Source organism: Zalophus californianus, chromosome 14 (assembly GCF_009762305.2).
Source record: "Zalophus californianus isolate mZalCal1 chromosome 14, mZalCal1.pri.v2, whole genome shotgun sequence".
NCBI lineage: Eukaryota > Metazoa > Chordata > Mammalia > Carnivora > Otariidae > Zalophus > Zalophus californianus.
Window position 1 is genome coordinate 43,751,776 of NC_045608.1, and position 19,255 is coordinate 43,771,030.

The 19,255-nt window shown below is 36.5% G+C and overlaps 1 protein-coding gene across 2 annotated transcripts in view; it reads left to right on the forward strand.

Annotated features, from left to right (window-relative positions):
* Positions 1–1,230: 1,230 nt before the first annotated feature.
* The window catches only part of THOC1 (THO complex 1), a 54,018-nt gene continuing 35,993 nt past the window's right edge, over positions 1,231–19,255 (forward strand). Inside the window, exons 1-9 of one of the 2 annotated variants that reach the window (XM_027575283.1) lie at positions 1,231–1,646; positions 3,786–3,859; positions 3,953–4,013; positions 5,443–5,509; positions 8,898–9,016; positions 9,448–9,496; positions 9,891–9,986; positions 16,168–16,250; positions 18,675–18,748. In XM_027575283.1, coding sequence (XP_027431084.1) covers positions 1,593–1,646; positions 3,786–3,859; positions 3,953–4,013; positions 5,443–5,509; positions 8,898–9,016; positions 9,448–9,496; positions 9,891–9,986; positions 16,168–16,250; positions 18,675–18,748 — 677 coding nt within the window. In that variant the 5' untranslated portion in view covers positions 1,231–1,592. The remainder of the gene's footprint in view (positions 1,647–3,785; positions 3,860–3,952; positions 4,014–5,442; positions 5,510–8,897; positions 9,017–9,447; positions 9,497–9,890; positions 9,987–16,167; positions 16,251–18,674; positions 18,749–19,255) is intronic. The other variant, XM_027575282.1, reaches the window with a different exon arrangement.

The window sequence follows — 19,255 nt, forward strand, 5'->3', positions numbered from 1 at the left end:
TACATCTATTGGAATCCTTCAAGGTCCAGCTCATAGTCTGTCTTCTCCACAAAGGTTCCTTGACCACCACATATGGTATTGATTCTCTTTTGATCACTTATAGCAGCTATTATCTAAATTACTTATGATAGAAATTGTATACTGTGGTTATTTCTTTTAGGTCAACTAGAGTTCCTCAAAAAAGAATTAAGCTATATTATTCTGTTCATTCAAACATTTGTTCAAATATTTATTATTCATTCGCCAAATACTGTCCACTGTGTACAAAGTGCCTAACAGATGTTTGCTGAATAAACAAAATTCTAAGTCACTGGGATTTAGTGAATGAGTCAAGAAACTCCAGCTCTTATGTTTGGATTCTCGTAAAAAAGAGAAATTTATTTACCTCTCAGGTCTTAGTTGTGCTCCAGATAGTTAATAATCATCTGTAATATAATAATAATCCTATTACATCAGCTACCTGTTAAATCAATTAATACCAGGTTTTTCAGCCAATTTGGAATTTAAATCATACAAACCTGAATGATTCTGTTAATTTTAAAGAAGACTGTAATGCTTCAAGTAGCCACCATTGTTCACAATTCCCACTTAAGGGCAAGACTATGCAAAGTTATCTTTTGGTTAAACTTCCTGTATTCTCGTTAGATGTCCACGAAGGGAGCAGGTACACATGGAAGGGAATAAGAGCGTTTAGGTCAGTGCTGCTTTCCCCACAGCATAATTCCAACTGAGAAAGTTACTGCCTCTTGGCTTTTCATTGGTCAAGCCTCTCCAGTCAGGAGACAAGGGAGGAAGTTGCTAAGGAGAAGAGGATTTTGCAACGGGTGCCTCTACCGTGGACGCAGTGCCACCCATTTTCAAACGAGCGCCGAGTACTGCATTCCTCTTCGGTCTTTCTTTCAGCAGAGGCTTCTATGTGCAGCAAAGTTAACGGATACTAAGATATTGATAATGATACTCATATTCCCAGAGAAGCTACATTTGCTTTCATTATTTCATTCGCGCTTTTCGACTGTCCTGTGAAACCAGCATTGTTTCTATTTCACAGAAGAGGGAACTGCTCCTAAGCCACAGAGCCCAGTGAACTACAGGGTCCATGAACTACTCAGCAAGGCGGTAGCTAAGACCACTCCCTCAGGAAGAATGACTGAAATCACGGGCACTGCCAACACTTCCCAGCGTGGGGCACTTCCAGGTAACCCACCTGCCCTGGATTCCCAGGCCGGTTACCTTCCCGCGCGACTCAGTAAGCCTTACTAGCCGTCATTCACCCGGCTTCCCCTAAGCAGGAAAATCACCGCTGGTGCGCGTCCCGGCCTATTTCCCGCCAGGCAGCACCGAGCTTACAGGGCGAGGATGCCCATGAGCTGTCACCCTAGGGTTCTCCACGAATCCGAACTTAGCATAGTGTGGCCGACTCAGCCTTCCAACGCCCGGCTGAACTCTCACCACAGTAGCTCCCAGAGGCCGGCGGGCCCACCCCTCGGCTCATAGGCCGCTCTAGCCGCGCACGGAGACGGCAATCTCGTTGCTCCCGCTTGACGTCATCGGCGGGCGCCGCAGCGCGGTGGCGGGCACGCGCCGCCGAGAAGATGTCTCCGACGCCGCCGCTCTTCAGTTTGCCTGAAGCGCGGACGCGGTTTACGGTGAGTGGACGGTGGCAGGGTGGGGCCTTAACCCGCCTCTCTTTTTCCTCGTCTCCCTGAAAATACTCGAATTTTGCCCTGTGGTAAAGCGGGAACTGAGGTGTGTACGCCGCGATGTCGGTTCCCGGCCCCGTCGGGGGCTGGGAGGTGGGAAAGACGCATTACTTGCCCCTTCCGTGGGTCGTGTGCTGTCCGCCGCCGTCCTTCTGCCCGCAGGTCTCTGAACCCGGCGTTCTGGGCGCTTTTGTGGCCCGCGTGGAGGACTCAGCCGCAGACTACCTCCGGTGCGGTCGAGCTCTTTTGCAGTGCTCGCTTGCCAGACAGGTGTCTCCAAAATTGCTTAAGGGTGAGGGCGCGAGTGGTTTTAGCCCAGAGAACTGGCGCCGGCTCCGCCTCCTTAGCTGCCAGGTGGTAGTTCCGGCCGCTCATTCACCACCCTTTAACCCTCGGTGTCTGACTCCTAAGAGATTAACGAGGAGATCCTAAGTAGGAAAAGGCAAACAGATCAGCTTGGGAATTGTTGTCGGATGTCATTTTATTCTTACACAATGAGGAAGAGTAGTTTGAGCATTTGGGAAACGCCTTAGAGAGTGTTTTCGTGTTACCTTAACTCAGAATAGCACAGTGAAGTAGGCAAAGTTCGGTTAATACTGATAGATGAGATAGAACTTGAGACCACACCCCCCCCCCCCAGAAGTAAGGTGATGTACTTCGCTGGTTTTCTGACTTCAGACCCAGTATTCTTTTTATGTTGCCCATCAGAGCATGAAGAACCCAGTTTTAAGTTGTTTGCCTGTATTTGTTTTTAGCATTTGCGCCAATATTTCAAGGCATGATTCAACTACTCAGATATTTAACTGTGCTTACCTAGTTCTAGTGACGCCAGAATAAAAAGTTTTCTTGTGTGCACGTTATTTTTTTTATCCCATACAATGAGGGTTTGTTTGTTAATCAGGTGATATGTTGTTTATGTCTTTAGAGTCGTTTTCTTTCTGTAATCCCTGGTGCTCTGAAATTCTGCTAAGAGTAACTGTTAGAAATATCCAGTATCATATTAGTCCCGGATGGGACCGTTTAATTTGAGATCATCTAGCGCAGTGCTTCTTAAGGTTCAGTGTGCAGTGGAATCATTTGGAGATTCTGGTTCAGTAGGTCTGGAATGGAGCCTGAAAGTCTGCATTTCTAACAAGTTCCCAGGTGATGCCACTGTTGTTGTTAGTAATAAGCATCTACAACAGCCCCCTTATTTAAGAGGAAATTGAAGCACAAAGAGATAAGGAGATATGCCCAACATTATACTGTCTACTCTTGGCAGAATTGGGAATGGACATTTCCAGTGTAAATCAGACTCCTGGGGGTAATGAGATGACTTTCCAAGTGCATGTGAATTTCCACAGAATGAATGACTTTGCAATATTTTTGTCTTTCATATTTCTTTTTTTTTTAGGTTTTATTTTTAAATAATCTCTACATCCAAAGGGGGGCTTAAACTTAAAATCCCAACATCAAGCATCACATGCTCTACCTACTGAGCCAAAATCCCTTTTTATTGTTTTGGCTTTGAATTATGACTAAGACAGTTAACAAGTATTCAATATTGACTGTGTCGGGGACTGGGCTGAGCAAACTAGAGAAGGTGGGGCTTGAGATGGGTCTTGAAGAATGGATAGAATTTGCATGAGCCGGTGGGAAGAACAGTGAGTAAATACACTAGAGTGAACTTGATAGAAAATAATGAAAAAAATAGCTAGACCTTAGTGGAGACTGTTAGGCGGTTGTGGGAAAGAAGGTTGGATAGACTGAGGGAGATAAAATTAAGGACCTGAGAGGGGGCTATGAAATTTTAAAACCAAAGCCTGTAAATAAGGAGCCATTTGGAGATTAAAAAAAGGGCAGAATATTCTCATGAATGTGATATTTAAAGAAATGGTAGGAGGGAAAGCCTGGAATGAGAAAATCTAGTTGGCAAGCTCTTGTCAAGTTTAAAGTGATTAGGATCTGTATCATTTAGTGGTATTTGAATAAGAATTACTGATGTAATGACTGATAGGTAATTTTTTCCAAGTATAAGCATTTCCAATTGAACATAATATTGATGAGTGTTGTCTTTCCACTTACATACTATTTTTATTTTTCTAGAAGTCTACCAGAGAGGCCCTGAACAACAAAAATATCAAGCCATTGTTGAGTACCTTCAGCCAATTACCTGGCAGGTAAGGCATTGATATCCACGAAATACACTTGCCAAGATCTTTATACTTACCTTGAGCTGTTTAAAAAATGTAGGTGTCTTTTGTTTTTAATAGTGAAAATGAAAAAAAATGTACCCTTGACCAAGCTTTCAGAGGTGTTCTAGAAGAAGAAATTGTAAGTATGTTTTTCTTTACTCTTAAAATTTGGCTGCTAAATTAATCAGTGTTATTTTTTAAATTGTTTTTATTCTCAGAATGGATATTTAAACAAGATTATTTTTTCTATAGTGAGCTTGCTACTTTGTGAAAGCTGACTTGATCATAGTATAGGAGTTATGTAATAGTTAAGGATTTTGACAGCCCAAGTGCAATTTAAGGGTTTGGTTTAACAAATGAGCTCTCTCCAAGTGAATATAAGAAAAGTTGATATGAGATTTTCCTGAGCCAGAACTAGAATTTGAAGGTGGACCCTCTCACATTGCTCTATAAACAGTGACCCACCTTTGGTAGCGTGAAGGTCTAGTCCAAGGATGTTCAGCATGGGAATTGGATTCCATGCCCTCATTTTCCTGTGGCAACCTCATCAGTTAGTATACAAAAATAACCAAAGCCTATCCAACTTCAGTAGAAAATTTTAACCTAAACATGAAAACTCTGAATTTATTTACCATTAGTGGGGCACCCAAAGGAAGGGAAAACTTTCAGCAGTTTATTCTTGGTCAAGTGAGAGTTGTGTCCCAAGAAGCTAGATCCTTTTTTTTTTTTTTTAAAGATTTTATTTTATTTATTTGAGAGAGAGAGAATGAGAGACAGAGAGCACGAGAGGGAAGAGGGTCAGAGGGAGAAGCAGACCCCCCGCTGAGCAGGGAGCCCGATGTGGGACTCGATCCCGGGACTCCAGGATCATGACCTGAGCCGAAGGCAGTCGCTCAACCAACTGAGCCACCCAGGCGCCCAAGCTAGATCCTTTTTTAATGGCCATAATACAGTGTCCTTTCTTTTGAACAATTCTCTATCAAAACTCACTTTTTTCCTCTTCTTCAGACCTAGTCAGTTACATGTTGTGAGGCATTGGGCAAGTTACTTTGCTTTTCTGAGCCTCAATTTCCTTTGTAAGAGGGAATATAACATTCTTTCAAGGTTGTATAAAACAATACATAATGAACACTCAAAAAATGCTAGTTTCTATAATGTTATGGAATCTAAGCACTACCTCCCTTCTATTAAAACCCTCAGACACTTCGTTGCACCAGTATAGTTAATTCCCCTGGCCCTCCATTTGCCCTGTGCCATTGATTGAGTTATAGCCTCAGTGCTTCTGTACTTGATTAGCTTGTAGCCATAATCATGCTAATGTAACCATCTTCCTAAGACCATTGGATTTTAAGTGAATCACCCCCTATTTACTTGATCTTTTTTAACAATGATTCTATTACTGTTATTCACTTTTTGTATTTTCATCTTAGAAAGTAATTTTATTTTCTTTAAGAAATATGTTTATCTTAGATTTCTGATACTTTAATGTCAGAGGATATGTTTTTATTGTTAGCAAACTAGTCTGGACTCTGGCCCCTAAATTAAATTGTTTTCTCCTCTGTTGGTAGATAAATCACTCATCATGTGAAAACGTTTTAGCTATTATTTCTCTTGCTATTGGGGGAGTAACTGAAGGTAAGTACAGTGTTGTTTTTCTAAAGTAATCATGGACGTGACATGCTTTATTTAAAAGTTATTCTCTCTGTACCTCTCCATCTATTTGATTTTGTTCATTTTTCAAATTCTGCCTACCACCTTTGCCAAGAAGTTGTCCTAATGAAATTAGTTCACACTTCTCATCTCTAGTATACAGCACACATTTTGGCACTTTCTTTGTTCTCCAGTTGTTTCATTCATTCAGTAAATATTTATTGAGCATCTACTATGTGCCTGGTACCGAGGTAGGACTAAAAGATTCGCTGGTAAAGAAAACATATCCCTGCCCATAAGGAGCCTAGTGGCTAATGGAAGAAACAGGTGTACATTTTTTACTGAGGTATAATTACTGTGAAGTGGGAATGAAGTGTGGTTGAAGTGACTCTCTAAACTCTGAAGGAATCAGGAAGGTCTTAGAAGGGAAGCTGTAACAGGAGCTGGGATGTGAGGGATGATGGATTTGTCAGGCAGAAAGAGAAAGGAGTACATAGCTATGTAAAGGCAAGTTCAGCCTGGCTAAAAAGTTGCATGGAGCAGAGGGGTGGGAGGATGATGACAATGGTGAGGAAGGAAGCAGGAGGGGTAGCTTAGGGTCATTTGTAAAGGGCTTTGTATACCATGCTAACGGAGCTATGAAGGAGGAGTGGGATCGGGAGAGACTGCTGGCAGGACAACAGGTAGGGGACTGTTAAAATGGGGGCAGTGGCAGTGGGGGCTAGTTTCAAGACTAAAAAAGGCGTATAGGAAGTACACAGTGCCTAACACATAGTAGGAGCTCATTAAATATTTGCATAAAGAAACTGAAAAACTAGTTCATCAGTACTCTAACAAATTTAGTTGAAATACTTATTAATTCGGGCAATTTATATGAAAAGTGCCTTTTAATCTGCAAAGCATTACTTACATATTTATTTTGATACCTATTCCTACAAAAACTAGAACATTCAAGGTAAAAGTGGTCTGCTAGTGTAGCAGCAAGCTATTCTGTGAACTTAAGCATAATTCATAAATTCTTACTTCACATGTTAAACTTTTATACAAGATGTTCATTCTTTCAGCATACTTGAATAAGTTCTGCAGCAGAGTGTTCCTTGTCCAGTTTCTGTCAAACAGCAGTCTGCTTAGTTCATTGATTACCTTGATGTATTACTCTTGTAGACTGGTAATATTTTTAACTCTTAAAGTTGTACAGTCTATTTTTAGAACTTCTACTTTATTTGAGAAAGATAAGGACTTATGATAAAAGCTTAGATGCTTTTTTATTTTAATTGGATGGGGAAAAGTCCTGTCCTTCTGGAGAGAGATTATTATTGTATTCTTTATGTGACATGTTTTCAAATTATCCATAAATATGTTTTGTTAAATTCAACTCAGCAGATATTTATTGAGCTTCTGTTTAGTGTCAGACACTTTACTGGTTAAAAAGTACAAAAATGCCTGCCCTCAGAAAGCTCATAGTCTACATAAAAATAAACAAGCTATGATAAATGCTATAATTTACTCATACTGTGCTTCAGAAATATAGATGGGGTGGCCTGTTCAAAGGCATCAGGAGTTTTTTAGATGCACTGGTATTTACTGTGTGCTTTGAAAGATGGAGCAGGAATTTGCCACATGATCGAGAGGAGGAAGACTAGGTAGAAAAAAGCATTGTATACAAAACCATAGAAGTATCAACATAGCAAGGTGCTTGGGAACTGAAGAGAGTATCTGTGGACAAGGTTAAGGTGAAGCAAAGAAGGCGTTCAGAGGCTGGGGCGCAGGTTGTGAAAAAATGCTGGGAGATCATGCTGTAGTCCAGTTCATCAGAATTACCAGTGAATCTCTGTTTTTAAATGAGATTGCAAAACCTTAGCTTAGTTTTACTGAATCAGAATCTTTGGGAGTGGAATCTAGGTAATTCTTAATTTCTATAATTCTGAGTTAACTTATGTCAAACTATGTTGCAACTACAGGCAGGGAGTATGCCTTGCAAATGTCTTAGGTGTACAGGACATATAGTATCTCAGAACCTTAAGTGGTGAGGGACTTCAGCAGTTGCCTAGCCCATTCTTATCTCTGGTTATCCTGCCCCGCCTCTGTAATGTTCCTGGCAGGTGGTCATCCAGCATCTATGCCGATTGGATGGGGCTTACTGTTTTGATTTCTATTAGATAATCTTGTCAGGTTTCCCTTGTATTGAGTTAAAATCTGCTTCCTTATGCCACCCACTGGTTCTTGGCAGTTTCCCTCATATCATATTCCAGATGTGATCATACCAGTGCAGAGTAGAGCTGAATATATTACTTTCTTTTTTTGAACATACTATATTAACTGCAGTGTTTGGGGCTTACAGTGCTCCCTAGATATTTTCTTTGCGTACAAGGCTTAAAAGGCTACTTTTCTTAAACACTTAACCAAGTATTACTGTTACCTTAAAATAGAAGGAAGAATGAGCAGGGAGTATGTTTAGCCAGTCCAAATGACCTTTTCTTTAAAAAATGTTTTAATTTATTGTTTTAGTTAAGTAACATTGAATTTTGAAATAAACGACTTTTTACTATACCATTCTCTCCCCTCAAACGATGCTTTTATTTTAAATGTTTAATAGTTGAAATCAGTATAAAACTTTTTTACCTTTTTTGAAGGTAAATCACAAAGATATTTAGCAACATTATGGAACATTTGGAAATGAGCAAAAGGGAAAATACTACTCATAATTCCTCTACTTTAAAAAACTACCATTCATTTTGGTATATGTTTTTTGTTTCTCTAGTCTTTTTAAAAACTTTTATTGTTGTAACCATAATAACATACAGTTTTGAATCCTGCCTTTTTCACCTAACATTATATCATAAGCATTTTCCAAGTTATTATAGTCGTCATAACCATCGTTTTTAATTGGCTGCATTATATTCTTTTGAATAGCTTAGTGGTGAAGAAAACAGACTGTGGAGCCAGACTGCCTGGGTTCGTATCCCAGCTCTACCACTTACTGGCTCTATGGCCTTGGGCAAGTTATTTAACTTCTCTGTGTCTCGGTTTTCCCATTCTATAAACTGGAGGTAACATTATCTACCTCATAGGGTTATAAGGATTAAATGTGTTAGTATACGTAAAGCACTTAGTGTGCCTGACATATAGTAAATGCTCTAGAAGTGTTATCAAGAATTATCATCATCATTATTATTGAGTGCACATACCAAAAATTACTTAAGTATGACCCATTTGGAGACTTTTAGGTTGCTTCCATTTCTTGTCTCTTAAAAATTTCCTAGGAGTCACTAAGTATACTGTTAAGATATTCTTCAGAATTATTTTGCATGGGCTATTTTACTGTACAGTTTTTTTTTTTAAACTTTTAAATTGGCTTGTGCTCCACTTGAAGGTATTTGTACCGCATCTACACCTTTTGTATTGTTGGGAGATGTTTTGGATTGTCTTCCTTTGGATCAATGTGACACAATATTCACTTTTGTGGAAAAAAATGTTGCTACTTGGAAATCAGTAAGTGCCTTAGTTTCTTTTTCTGCTAATATATTTCTGTAGATCCAGAGTTCAGAAGATAGTTTTTTTGGTTTTTTTTTTGCTTATATTTTAGTATTGCTGACTGCCAAAATGTTTGTCCTTCTGAGGGAATTGTACTGCTGTCTTGAGGGGGCCAAGTAAGAGTCATGGTGTAGAAAAAGTTGAAGTGCAAAATTTGAGTAGTAACAATTAATTTGAAAATGCACACTTTCACGTGTTTAAAACAGTATCATGTTTTGTTATATATGTGAACATATACTTAATTGAAAATGCTATTTGTGGGGGAAAAAGTGAAAAGTGGCATAGTAGACTCAGTGTATGTCAGTGTTCTTTAATGTCTTACTTGCTGTGACTTATTGAAGAGTGCAACAACTTCTGAACAGTAGTGATAATTTCTGTCTTAATTTCAGAACACATTCTATTCTGCTGGGAAAAATTACTTACTACGTATGTGCAATGGTAAGTAATTCAATTGTAAATGATTTTTTTTTAAAACAAATGTGGCTAGTAGTTGAGTTAAACACAAGTGATGAAATTTTAAAAATAGATTAGTATCTTCATTTTTAAATAACAGACTGTTTTATTAAAACTGATCATTCACTTTAAATTAAACTGTTCCTGTTCTGGGTATAAACATAAAACCAAAAAAAAAAAATTCAGTGAAGTTTTTCTTGCCCATGCTAAATTAGTTTTATTCCTAATTTTTTTGATGCTTTTTTGGGATAATAGTTTCTACTCCAATTTTGAGAACTGCTTTAGGGAAATACTCTTGACAGACTGATTAACAAATTTGGGTATAGTTGTAATAAACGTAGAATGATTTCCTATAACCTTCATTTCCATATATTGTTAGATCTCTTGAGAAGATTATCAAAATCCCAGAATACAGTCTTCTGTGGACGAATTCAACTCTTCTTGGCCAGGCTTTTCCCTTTATCTGAGAAATCAGGTAAGTTTTTATACATTAAATAAATGCTTTGAAGGAAAATATTTTTCAGTTTTTAATGGATTAGGAGCTGCTGTGATGATAACAAGAAAAATGGCTCTATGGCCTTGGGCAAGTTCTTTAACTTCTCTGTGTCTCAGTTTTCCCATTCTATAAACTGGAGGTAATATTATCTACCTCATAGGATTATAAGGCTTAAATGTGTTAGTATATTTAAAGCACTTAGTGTGTCTGACATATAGTAAATGCTCTAGAAGTGTTATCAAGAATTATCATCATCATTATTATTGAGTTCTATAAAGTTAAAAGCATAGAAAATTGTCACTTTATTTTCTTTGATTGGTTAATAGTTATACTGTTGCTAATGTATAATACAAGTAACCCTTAAAGTCATTGATTTTTTTTTTTTTGGAAGTATAGTTGACATATTAGTTTCAGATGTACAACATAGTAATTTGACAGTTGGTTCTTTAAGTTCCAAGCTTATTAATAATAAAAATGTGTAGTTGAATCGCACATATGTAGGTATGAACTGTCATGCCTGTATTTCATTTTATAATGTATGCCAATTTTTCTGCTTCCATTTTCTCCCTCACAGTAACTACTATTGAGGCACATTTATTTCCTTTCATTTCTTTTACCATTTTTTTATTGTGAAATATAACATTCATATAGAAAAGTGCATAAAATAAATGTAGACTATAATTCCGAATTAAATCCTTGTGTAACCACTGTCAAACTCCAGAAATGGAATATAACCAGTTCTCCAGAGCTCTCCACATTCTGTTCACATATGCCAGATTTTAATACCTCTTTCCTTCGGTCTTCTTCCCTTAATATCAGGCTAATATACCACCTACTTCATATGTTGTTGTGAGGATTAAATGAATTAAAATACATGAATAGCTTACAACGGTGCCTGCATGAAGTGAGACCCATAGTATATGATGGCAGTGGTTTCTGTGTGTTTTCTTTTTTGTCATGCTAGATCTGTGGGTTTTTTTCTTTCCTACTTAATGTGATCAAGATTAATTTAGATTTCTAAGTTATTTACTGCTTGTATTTCTGACCTTCTAGTTGTGAAAAATTTCCCCTTTAGATTTTTCTTTAGTGCAGGTCTGTGTTTTGTCTGAAAATCTTTATTCTTCAAGAATGATTTCAATAGGTAAAAGATTCTAGGTTGGCACTAGATAGAGGATTTCATCATGTGTGAGATAATCATTACTCTGCCTTCTGTCTTCCGTTGTTCTCTAGACAACACAAATATCAGTCTAACCTCTTTGAAGATAATCTAGATTTTTTTTTTCTCTCTTTGCTCTTAAGATTTTTTTCTTCGTTTTGGGTTTTTGGTTGTTTTTTTTTTTTTTTTTCCAGTTGTACTATGATGTATCTTACTGTGGATTTCTTTATCATGTTTGAGATTTGTGGGAATCTCAAATCTGTGGATTAGTGTCTTTCATCCAGTTTGTAAAAATTTTAGCCATTATTTCGTCAAATATTGTGTATACCTCTCTTTTCTTTCTGGAACTCTGGTAAACATTATGATACCTTGTCCCTGTGTCCTCTGTCTCTTATTCTTTCTATGTTTTCATCTATTTATCTCTAGCTGTCGCATTCTGAATAATTTCTTCAGAACAGTTTTCCAGTTCACTATCTTTCTTAAACTATGAATGATCAGCTGCTAAATGAGTTTTTAATTTTAGTTTTTATTGTTTTCATTGTATTTTATTTTTTACTTGTTGAAGGTCTTTTTTAAGTGTGCTGTGTCACTTTCTAGTTTTTTATTCCCTGCTCATGTTTTCAAACTTGTGCTTTAGTTTTTTAACCAGGGTAAGCATTGTTATGGATCTGATCATTCCAGTACCTTAAGTCTTTGTGGGTTTGTTTCTACTGTTCCTCAGGATGTCTTATCTGTTTGTGTATCTGGCTAGTATTGGGTGTTATATTTGAGAAAATATTGAGGGATTAGTTTTGAGGCCTAGGATAGATACTTTTCTCCAGATAGAGTTTTCATTGCTCCTGCCAGGCACCTATTAGAAGGAGGCTATCACCGTTCCACGGTTACCTTAATTCAGCCCAGTTTAAGGCCTGTTATTCCTTCGAACATTGAGAAGACTTGGCGCTGAACTATAATTTGGTTTATTTTAATCTGAGGGTTATAGCCCTATAGGTTCTCAGCCTTGAAGATGGTTGGGGTGGGATTTATTGGATTCCCCACCTTTTTTGGGCCCAGATTTGCTTTATAATTCTAGCTTCAGGAAGCTACGAAAAGGGTAGCTCAATTTTACAACTGATAATTCTGTTTGGCAGATGTACTCAAGACAGAAGTGGCTTTAAGTATTGATGATGCATTGCTTATCTTACTTGCCTTCTGGATGTTTGCCACATATCCCTTACTTTCTTGTCAGCTCTTTACTGTTTTTTAAAAAAAAAAAAATTTTACTTCATTGCCTAGAACAGCACTGTGAACATGGTTTATACCTTGTATATATCATTGCCTAATCTAAGGTCGCAAAGATTTATTCTTGTGTTTTCTTATAAGAGATTTAGCTCTGTGGTCCATTTTGAGTTAATTTTTGTGTATGGTGTGAGGTGGGAGTCCAGTTTCATTCTTTTGTGTGTTAATACCCAGTTGTCCTAGCATCATTTGTTGAAAAAACTATTCTTTCTCCATTGAATTGGCATCTCACCTTGATGCCTTCAAAATACCAGGGTCAGTGGAACCTAAGGGTGTTGGCACTAACTCTCCCCTCTGTAGACCTTTTTGTTCTTTTTTTGTCACACTACTGACTTTTGCTGTTAGTCTCAATTTTACTTCCTTAGGGAGCCTCTCTTTGAGCATCTAATCTAAACCTGCCACCGCAGTCACCATTATCACCATCTGATTTCAAATCTCTTCTTAGCGTTTAACACCATCTGGCATTTTCAGTGTGTTTGTGTTGTTTACTTCTTTGTTCTCTGTGCCTAGAACAATGCCAGACACCTAGTTGCCATTTAAATCTGTGATAAATGAAGACTGTGTTTTGTGAAACAAGTGTGCCCCCTCCTAATTACTAATTTGTAGTTTCTTTTCTGGAAGTTGTAGAAGACTTAAGAACAAGGTTTCAATTCTCAGCCTTTTTTTTTTCCTTTTTGTTTTTGTCCTTCCTGGTTATCTCCAGCTTCCACTCTCATCCTTTTCTTTTCTTTTTTTTTTACATTGTATAATCTAAATGTGGTTGTGATATGGCCTTTTTATAAAATGTAGCTGGATTTGGAATGTTAATTTTTTTTTTTAAGGATATGTGAATTTAGTTCAGGAAGGAGAGTGGCCTGTAAATTTCCTTCCCTATGATGATCTTGTTAGATTTTTATAGCAAATTAAACTACTTTCATAAAATGAATTGAAAGTTTTCACATTTTTCTTCTTTTCTGGAAGAGTTGGAGTAATTGTTATTATTTCTTTCTTGAATGTTTGGTAGAATTTACGAGTGAAACAGCCACAATAAAGTTTTGTGGCTATGGATTTGATTTATGCAACAGATTTGGAACTATTCAGACTTTTCATTTTTTCTTGAGACAGTTTTGGTAACTTTTTGCCCTGGGAATTTGTGAATGTTGTCTAAAATTTCAAATGTATGTTATTTATAGCTTTTTTTCTTTCTATTTTTTCTTTTTTTAATTGAAGTATAATTAACAGTGTTTTGTTAGTTTCAAGTGTATGATATAATTCAGGAATTCTGTTACTCAGTGTTCATCAAGATAAGTGTCCTCTTAATCCCCTTTATTTGTAGATCTCATCATTTTTTAAAGAACATTTTAGACCTCTTTTTCAATGTACAGCATTACTAAATTGGCGAGACATAGAGAAACCATTTTTTTCCTTCTCTTATTGACTGGTTGAAAAAGTAATAACATTGCTAAAGTAGCTTTAGACATTATATGCTATAAATGATATTTTTACATTTAATTTCTAAATTATAAAAATAATATAACCTATTTCAGAAAATTTGGAAAATGAAGGAAAAAAGCTGTTTATGATTAATCCTACCACCCTAACATAAGCTAGGTTGGCATTTTGAGATATTTTCTTATACTATCTTTTTTAAACATTTGTAGATGCTTGACATTCACTAGGGTATATCCCAAGACCTTCAAAAAGCCAGTTCAGCATGTAATTTAGCATGTGGTGAAGTATGACTGAAATTTTTGGTGTAATTATGGTGTGTGCTATACTGAATAATAAATAGGGAGTAGACAGACTTTTAGTAGTCAGTGCTAAACGGGCAACCAGATTCATTCACTAGCTTAATGACTTGATCTAGCATAGGTTTTTTCACTTTAACTTTTTGTTCTGAAATATCTTTAGACTTAAAGAAGAGTTGCAAAGATAATAGCGAGAGTATCTGAATAACCCTCACCTAATGTTAGCCTCTTACATGATCACGGTGCAGTTACCAAAACTAAGAAATCAACATTGGTGGTACAGCACTGTTAACTATAGACTTTATTTGGATTTTACCAGTTTTATGTTTTTCTTTTTTCTGTTTAGGGATCCCACATTGCATTTAGTTGCTACATTGCTTTACTCTCGCCAGTTTCAGTCTTTGCTTTTTTCATAACTTTGACACTTTTAAAGAGCACTGATCAGGTATTTTGCAGAATGCCCTTCAGTTTGTCTGATTTTTCTCATAATTAGATTGAGGGTATGGGTTTGGGGAAAGACTACAGAGGTGCTGTGCCCTACTTGGTGCATCATTTCAACATGATATTGATATGTCTTGTTATTGGTGGTGGTATCCTTGATCACCATATTTTTCTGTTGCTAAGTTACTATTTTTACATTCGTAATTAATATTTGAAGGGAAATACTTTGAGGCTTTGCAAATACTCTTTTTCTCTTTAGACCTTTGCCCACTAATTTTAGCATTCATCAGTGAATTTTGCCTATAGCAATAATTTTTAGATTGCCTTGGTGGTGGTTTTCTATTTCTCTTATGCCTTCTACATGTATTACTTGGGATTCTTCAAAAGCAAAAGTTGTTTCCTCTCACTTATTTACTTATTAATTCAGTCATCTGTTTCAGTGTGAATTTGTAGATATTTTATTCTCTGGGTTACAGTCCCATAGTATAATTATTTAGTTTCTCGCTCAGATTGTTCTAGTTTTGCCCACTGGGAGCTCTTTTATGTTTTCCTGGTATGAGAAGAGAATCTGGGCTCATCTTTTGTTTTCTCTACCCCACCCCTAGAATCACCCACTTCTCCAGAGAGCCTGATACCTTTTATTTAAGAATGGTATTTAGAAGCCCCCAATATCTGGGCCCCAGATCTGCTCATTACTAGTGGAGTATCACTCCTTCTGGGTTCTGTTGCTGGACAGAGCTGGGAAACATATGTATATGTATACTAACCCATGTATGCATATACATCTATATTTACTTCTGTATCTGCCTATGTATGTATTTTTAAATGACCAACAACAAGAACCATGATTTCATACTGATACTTCTGAGTTTAATCCAGCACCAGTATTCCTGCTCGTTTATTTATTTTTTTTAAAGATTTTATTTATTTATTTGACACACAGAGAGAGAGAGAGGGAGAGAGCACAAGCAGGGGGAGCGGCAGGCAGAGGGAGAAGCAGGCTTCCTGCATGAGCAGGGAGCCCGATGTGGGGCTCGATCCCAGGACCCTGGAATCATGGCCTGAGCTAAAGGCAGCGGTTTAACCAACTGAGCCACCCAGGCGCCCCTATTCCTGCTCGTTTATAAGTTTTTTCTTTGACAGTGAGAAAGCTCTCATTAGCTAAAGTATATTTACTGTATATGTTATACAACATACACGGTATTGATTATATGTATATACAGCATATGAATATTGATTAATACAATTTTTATTTGTGCTTCAGCGAAATTATAAATTACTATGTATTGCACTCTGAAATTTTTCTAGACCATTAATAACAAGGACAACTATATTTGTTATAATGTATGTAGAATTCTGGATACTCTAAAGGCACCTTAAAGAATGACTTTTAGAAAGGATTTGAAAATCAATTGCGGTGGTATTTCTGACTTGATCTTTTGTTTAATTATGGATTTATCATTTTATACGTTTTGGTTATATGACAACAAAGTTATAGTCTTAAGCTTAGTTGTTTGGTGGAATTGCTTTGAAAATCTTTTTTTCTTCTATTTAATAGGTCTTAACTTGCAGAGTCAATTTAATCTGGAAAATGTCACTGTTTTCAATACCAATGAGCAAGAAAGCACCCTGGGTCAGAAGGTGAGGCTGATAAGAAATCCAACCTTATAAACAAAAACTTATAAATATCTAATCATATTTATAAGTGTATTACTAAGATAACTCCTGTGAATGGGTCTTCTAAGTCACTGAAAAACTTAAAAACCTTTATTTCTAACTTAAAGAAATAATGTGTATTCTGTGTAGAAAATGCACACAAAATAGAAATATTTAAAATAGAAAGTACAACTACCCCGTAATCTAAGGCCCCAAAGATAACCACTCTTAGCATGGTCTGTCTGTCTTTACAGGACTTACTGTGTGTGTGTAGTTTATTCCAAAAATGAGGTCATACAATACATATTCTGAAATTCACTTTCTTCTTTTAACAGTATGAAATGGATGCATTTCTGCATCAGTACATTTAGATCTTAGTGTTTTAATGGTTCATGTTAAGTCTTCTAAGTGGATATTTATCATAATCCTGTCAGTGGGCATTTAGGTAATTTCTAATAGTGAAAAATTGTTAACAGCATTACAATGAATAGTACTGTATATATCATTGCTAAATTATGCAGATGTTTGGGGCACCTGGGTGGCTCAGGTGGTTAAGCCTGCCTTCGGCTCAGGTCATGATCCCAGGGTCCTGAGATCGAGTCCCGCATCGGGCTCCCTGCTCCTTGGGAGCCTGCTTCTCCCTCTGCTTTCCTCTCTCTCTCTCTCTCTCTCTCTCTCTCTCTCTCTCTCTCTCTCTCTCTCTCTCTCTCTCTCTCTTTCTCTCTCTCTTTGTCTCTCGTGAATAAATAAATAAAATCTTTAAAAAAAATAAAAATAAAAATAAATAAATTATGCAGGTGTTTCCTTAGGATAAATTCCAATAAATGAAATTGTGTCAAAATGTATGCATATATCAGATTTTGATAGCTGTTGACCAGTTACTTTTCAGAAAGGTTGTACTCATTTATATCATCACCAGTGGCACTGGGAGAATGCCTGCCCATTTTCCCACAGCATCACACCAACCCTGGGAATTACCAATTTTTAAAAATTTTTGCTTAATTGATAGATACTTGAAAAGTAAATCTTTGTTTTGACTTACATCCTTGGTTATTAGTGAAGTTGAGGGACCTACTATATGTTTATTGGAATTTACTTTTCTTCTGTGCCAGTTAGAAGCAATGAGGAAGAGAATTACCTATTCAAGCCATTTGCCCATTTTACTTTTGAAATGTCTTTTTCTTACTGATGTGTAGAAGCTCATATTGAATATTATTAATTCATTGCCTACCTTTTTGTTGATTTTTTTTTCTCGGTTTATAGTTTTTCTTACAACTTTATTTATGGCGTCTTTGCTGTATAGAACTTTTAAATTTGGATATAATATTAATGTTTGTTGGTCTTTTGTTTAGTTGTTTCTGGTCTTGTGTCATGCTAAAGGCTTCCACTCCAGAAGAATATATAAGCCCTTTTGTTTTCTTTTGATGCTTTTATGGTTTATTTTTTCTTTTAAATCTTTAATCCAGTATGAATGTTGGTATATGGAATAGATTGAGTTATAATTTTATTTTTTCCAAATAGTGAGCCAGTTATCTCAGAACCATTTGTTAAATAATCCATATTTGCCCACTGATTTTTTAGAAGAACATCAGGTATAATCAACTTTATTTTTAAAGATTATTTATGGTATATCCAGAAGACAGTCCAGAGTTGGCAAATTTTTGGACATTCAACACTTGTTCTTCATTTAGGAACAAGTTATGAAGTTTTAAAAATTATCAATTAGATATAACTAATATCTCACTGTAAATTAGATTATCTTATGTAATTTGTTCCTTTAAATGTAATTATTATCAATTTGGAAATGATGTTGACTTAAGGTTTTTAAAAATTTTGTCTTTCACCGGTACATATCTTTTGGTACTTCTTAGACTATTTCATGTAAACTTGTTATTTTTAATTTCTCACTATAGAGCTGGACACTCAGCAAATCCTAAAGTGTTCCCCAATAATAAGAGTTCTCTGTTGGGTTGGGGAGAATTTCTACGGTCAAATTAAAGTTGGGGACAAAACTACTTAAGTATACTTCGAGTCATTTACTGCAATTCTTAGAGTTCTTAATATAATAATCTCGGTTCTCTAAAAGGTCATTGTAATATATTTCTAAAATTTATTTTGCTGTAGACCCTTTATTCCCATAGAGAATCTACAGAACATGTTTGGAGAAATACTGATTTAAAACTTTCTACTATATCTTCATGACTATCTTATATCATTGTCATGTTGCTCTTGAGTTCTCAGATCTTGTCACATAGAATTGCCATTGCCTTAAAGATTAACTGTAAGTCTAGACAGAAGTGCAACTAGATTTCTCTAACAGTGTTTGTCAGTTATGTGTGAATGATATTATTCCATCGTGTCTTCTGCCTGACAACTGCTTTGTAACACACTACATTTTTTTAAATTTAGCACACTGAGGATAGAGAAGAAGGAATGGACGTAGAAGAAGGTGAAATGGGAGATGATGAAGCTCCAACAACTTGGTGAGTTTTAGAAGTTCAGAGTTCGTGATTTACAAAACTAGTACCTTAATGACTTATCAACTACTAGTGTCAGCATATACACAAAGGAAGGAAATTATGCTTAAAGATTTCTTTTATTTGTATTTTTTATGTATATTACTTAAAATTATAAATCCTAAATCACTAATAGGCTCTGTTAGTTGGTTTCTAAATTACGTGCAGACAGTTCATTATTTACATGGCCTACTTTATGCATATTCCTAACATTTGGAAAGCCAGCCATAGGCAACCGGGGCACTCCTCCCCTTTTTCCTTGCATTTAACTTTGTGGACCCAGTGCCTGTGGATAATGAGCTGAGTTTTTAAGGAAGTAGGAGGAATAAGTAACCTCCTTTCCATCTTCTCCCCTTCCCACTCCCATCTCCTGTTTCTTATCTCATCTGCTAACTCTGTGCTTTCTTTCCAAATAATCTCTTCCTAATGCTGATTAGAAGCAATGAGGAAGAGAAAAAGGGAGATATGAAGGAA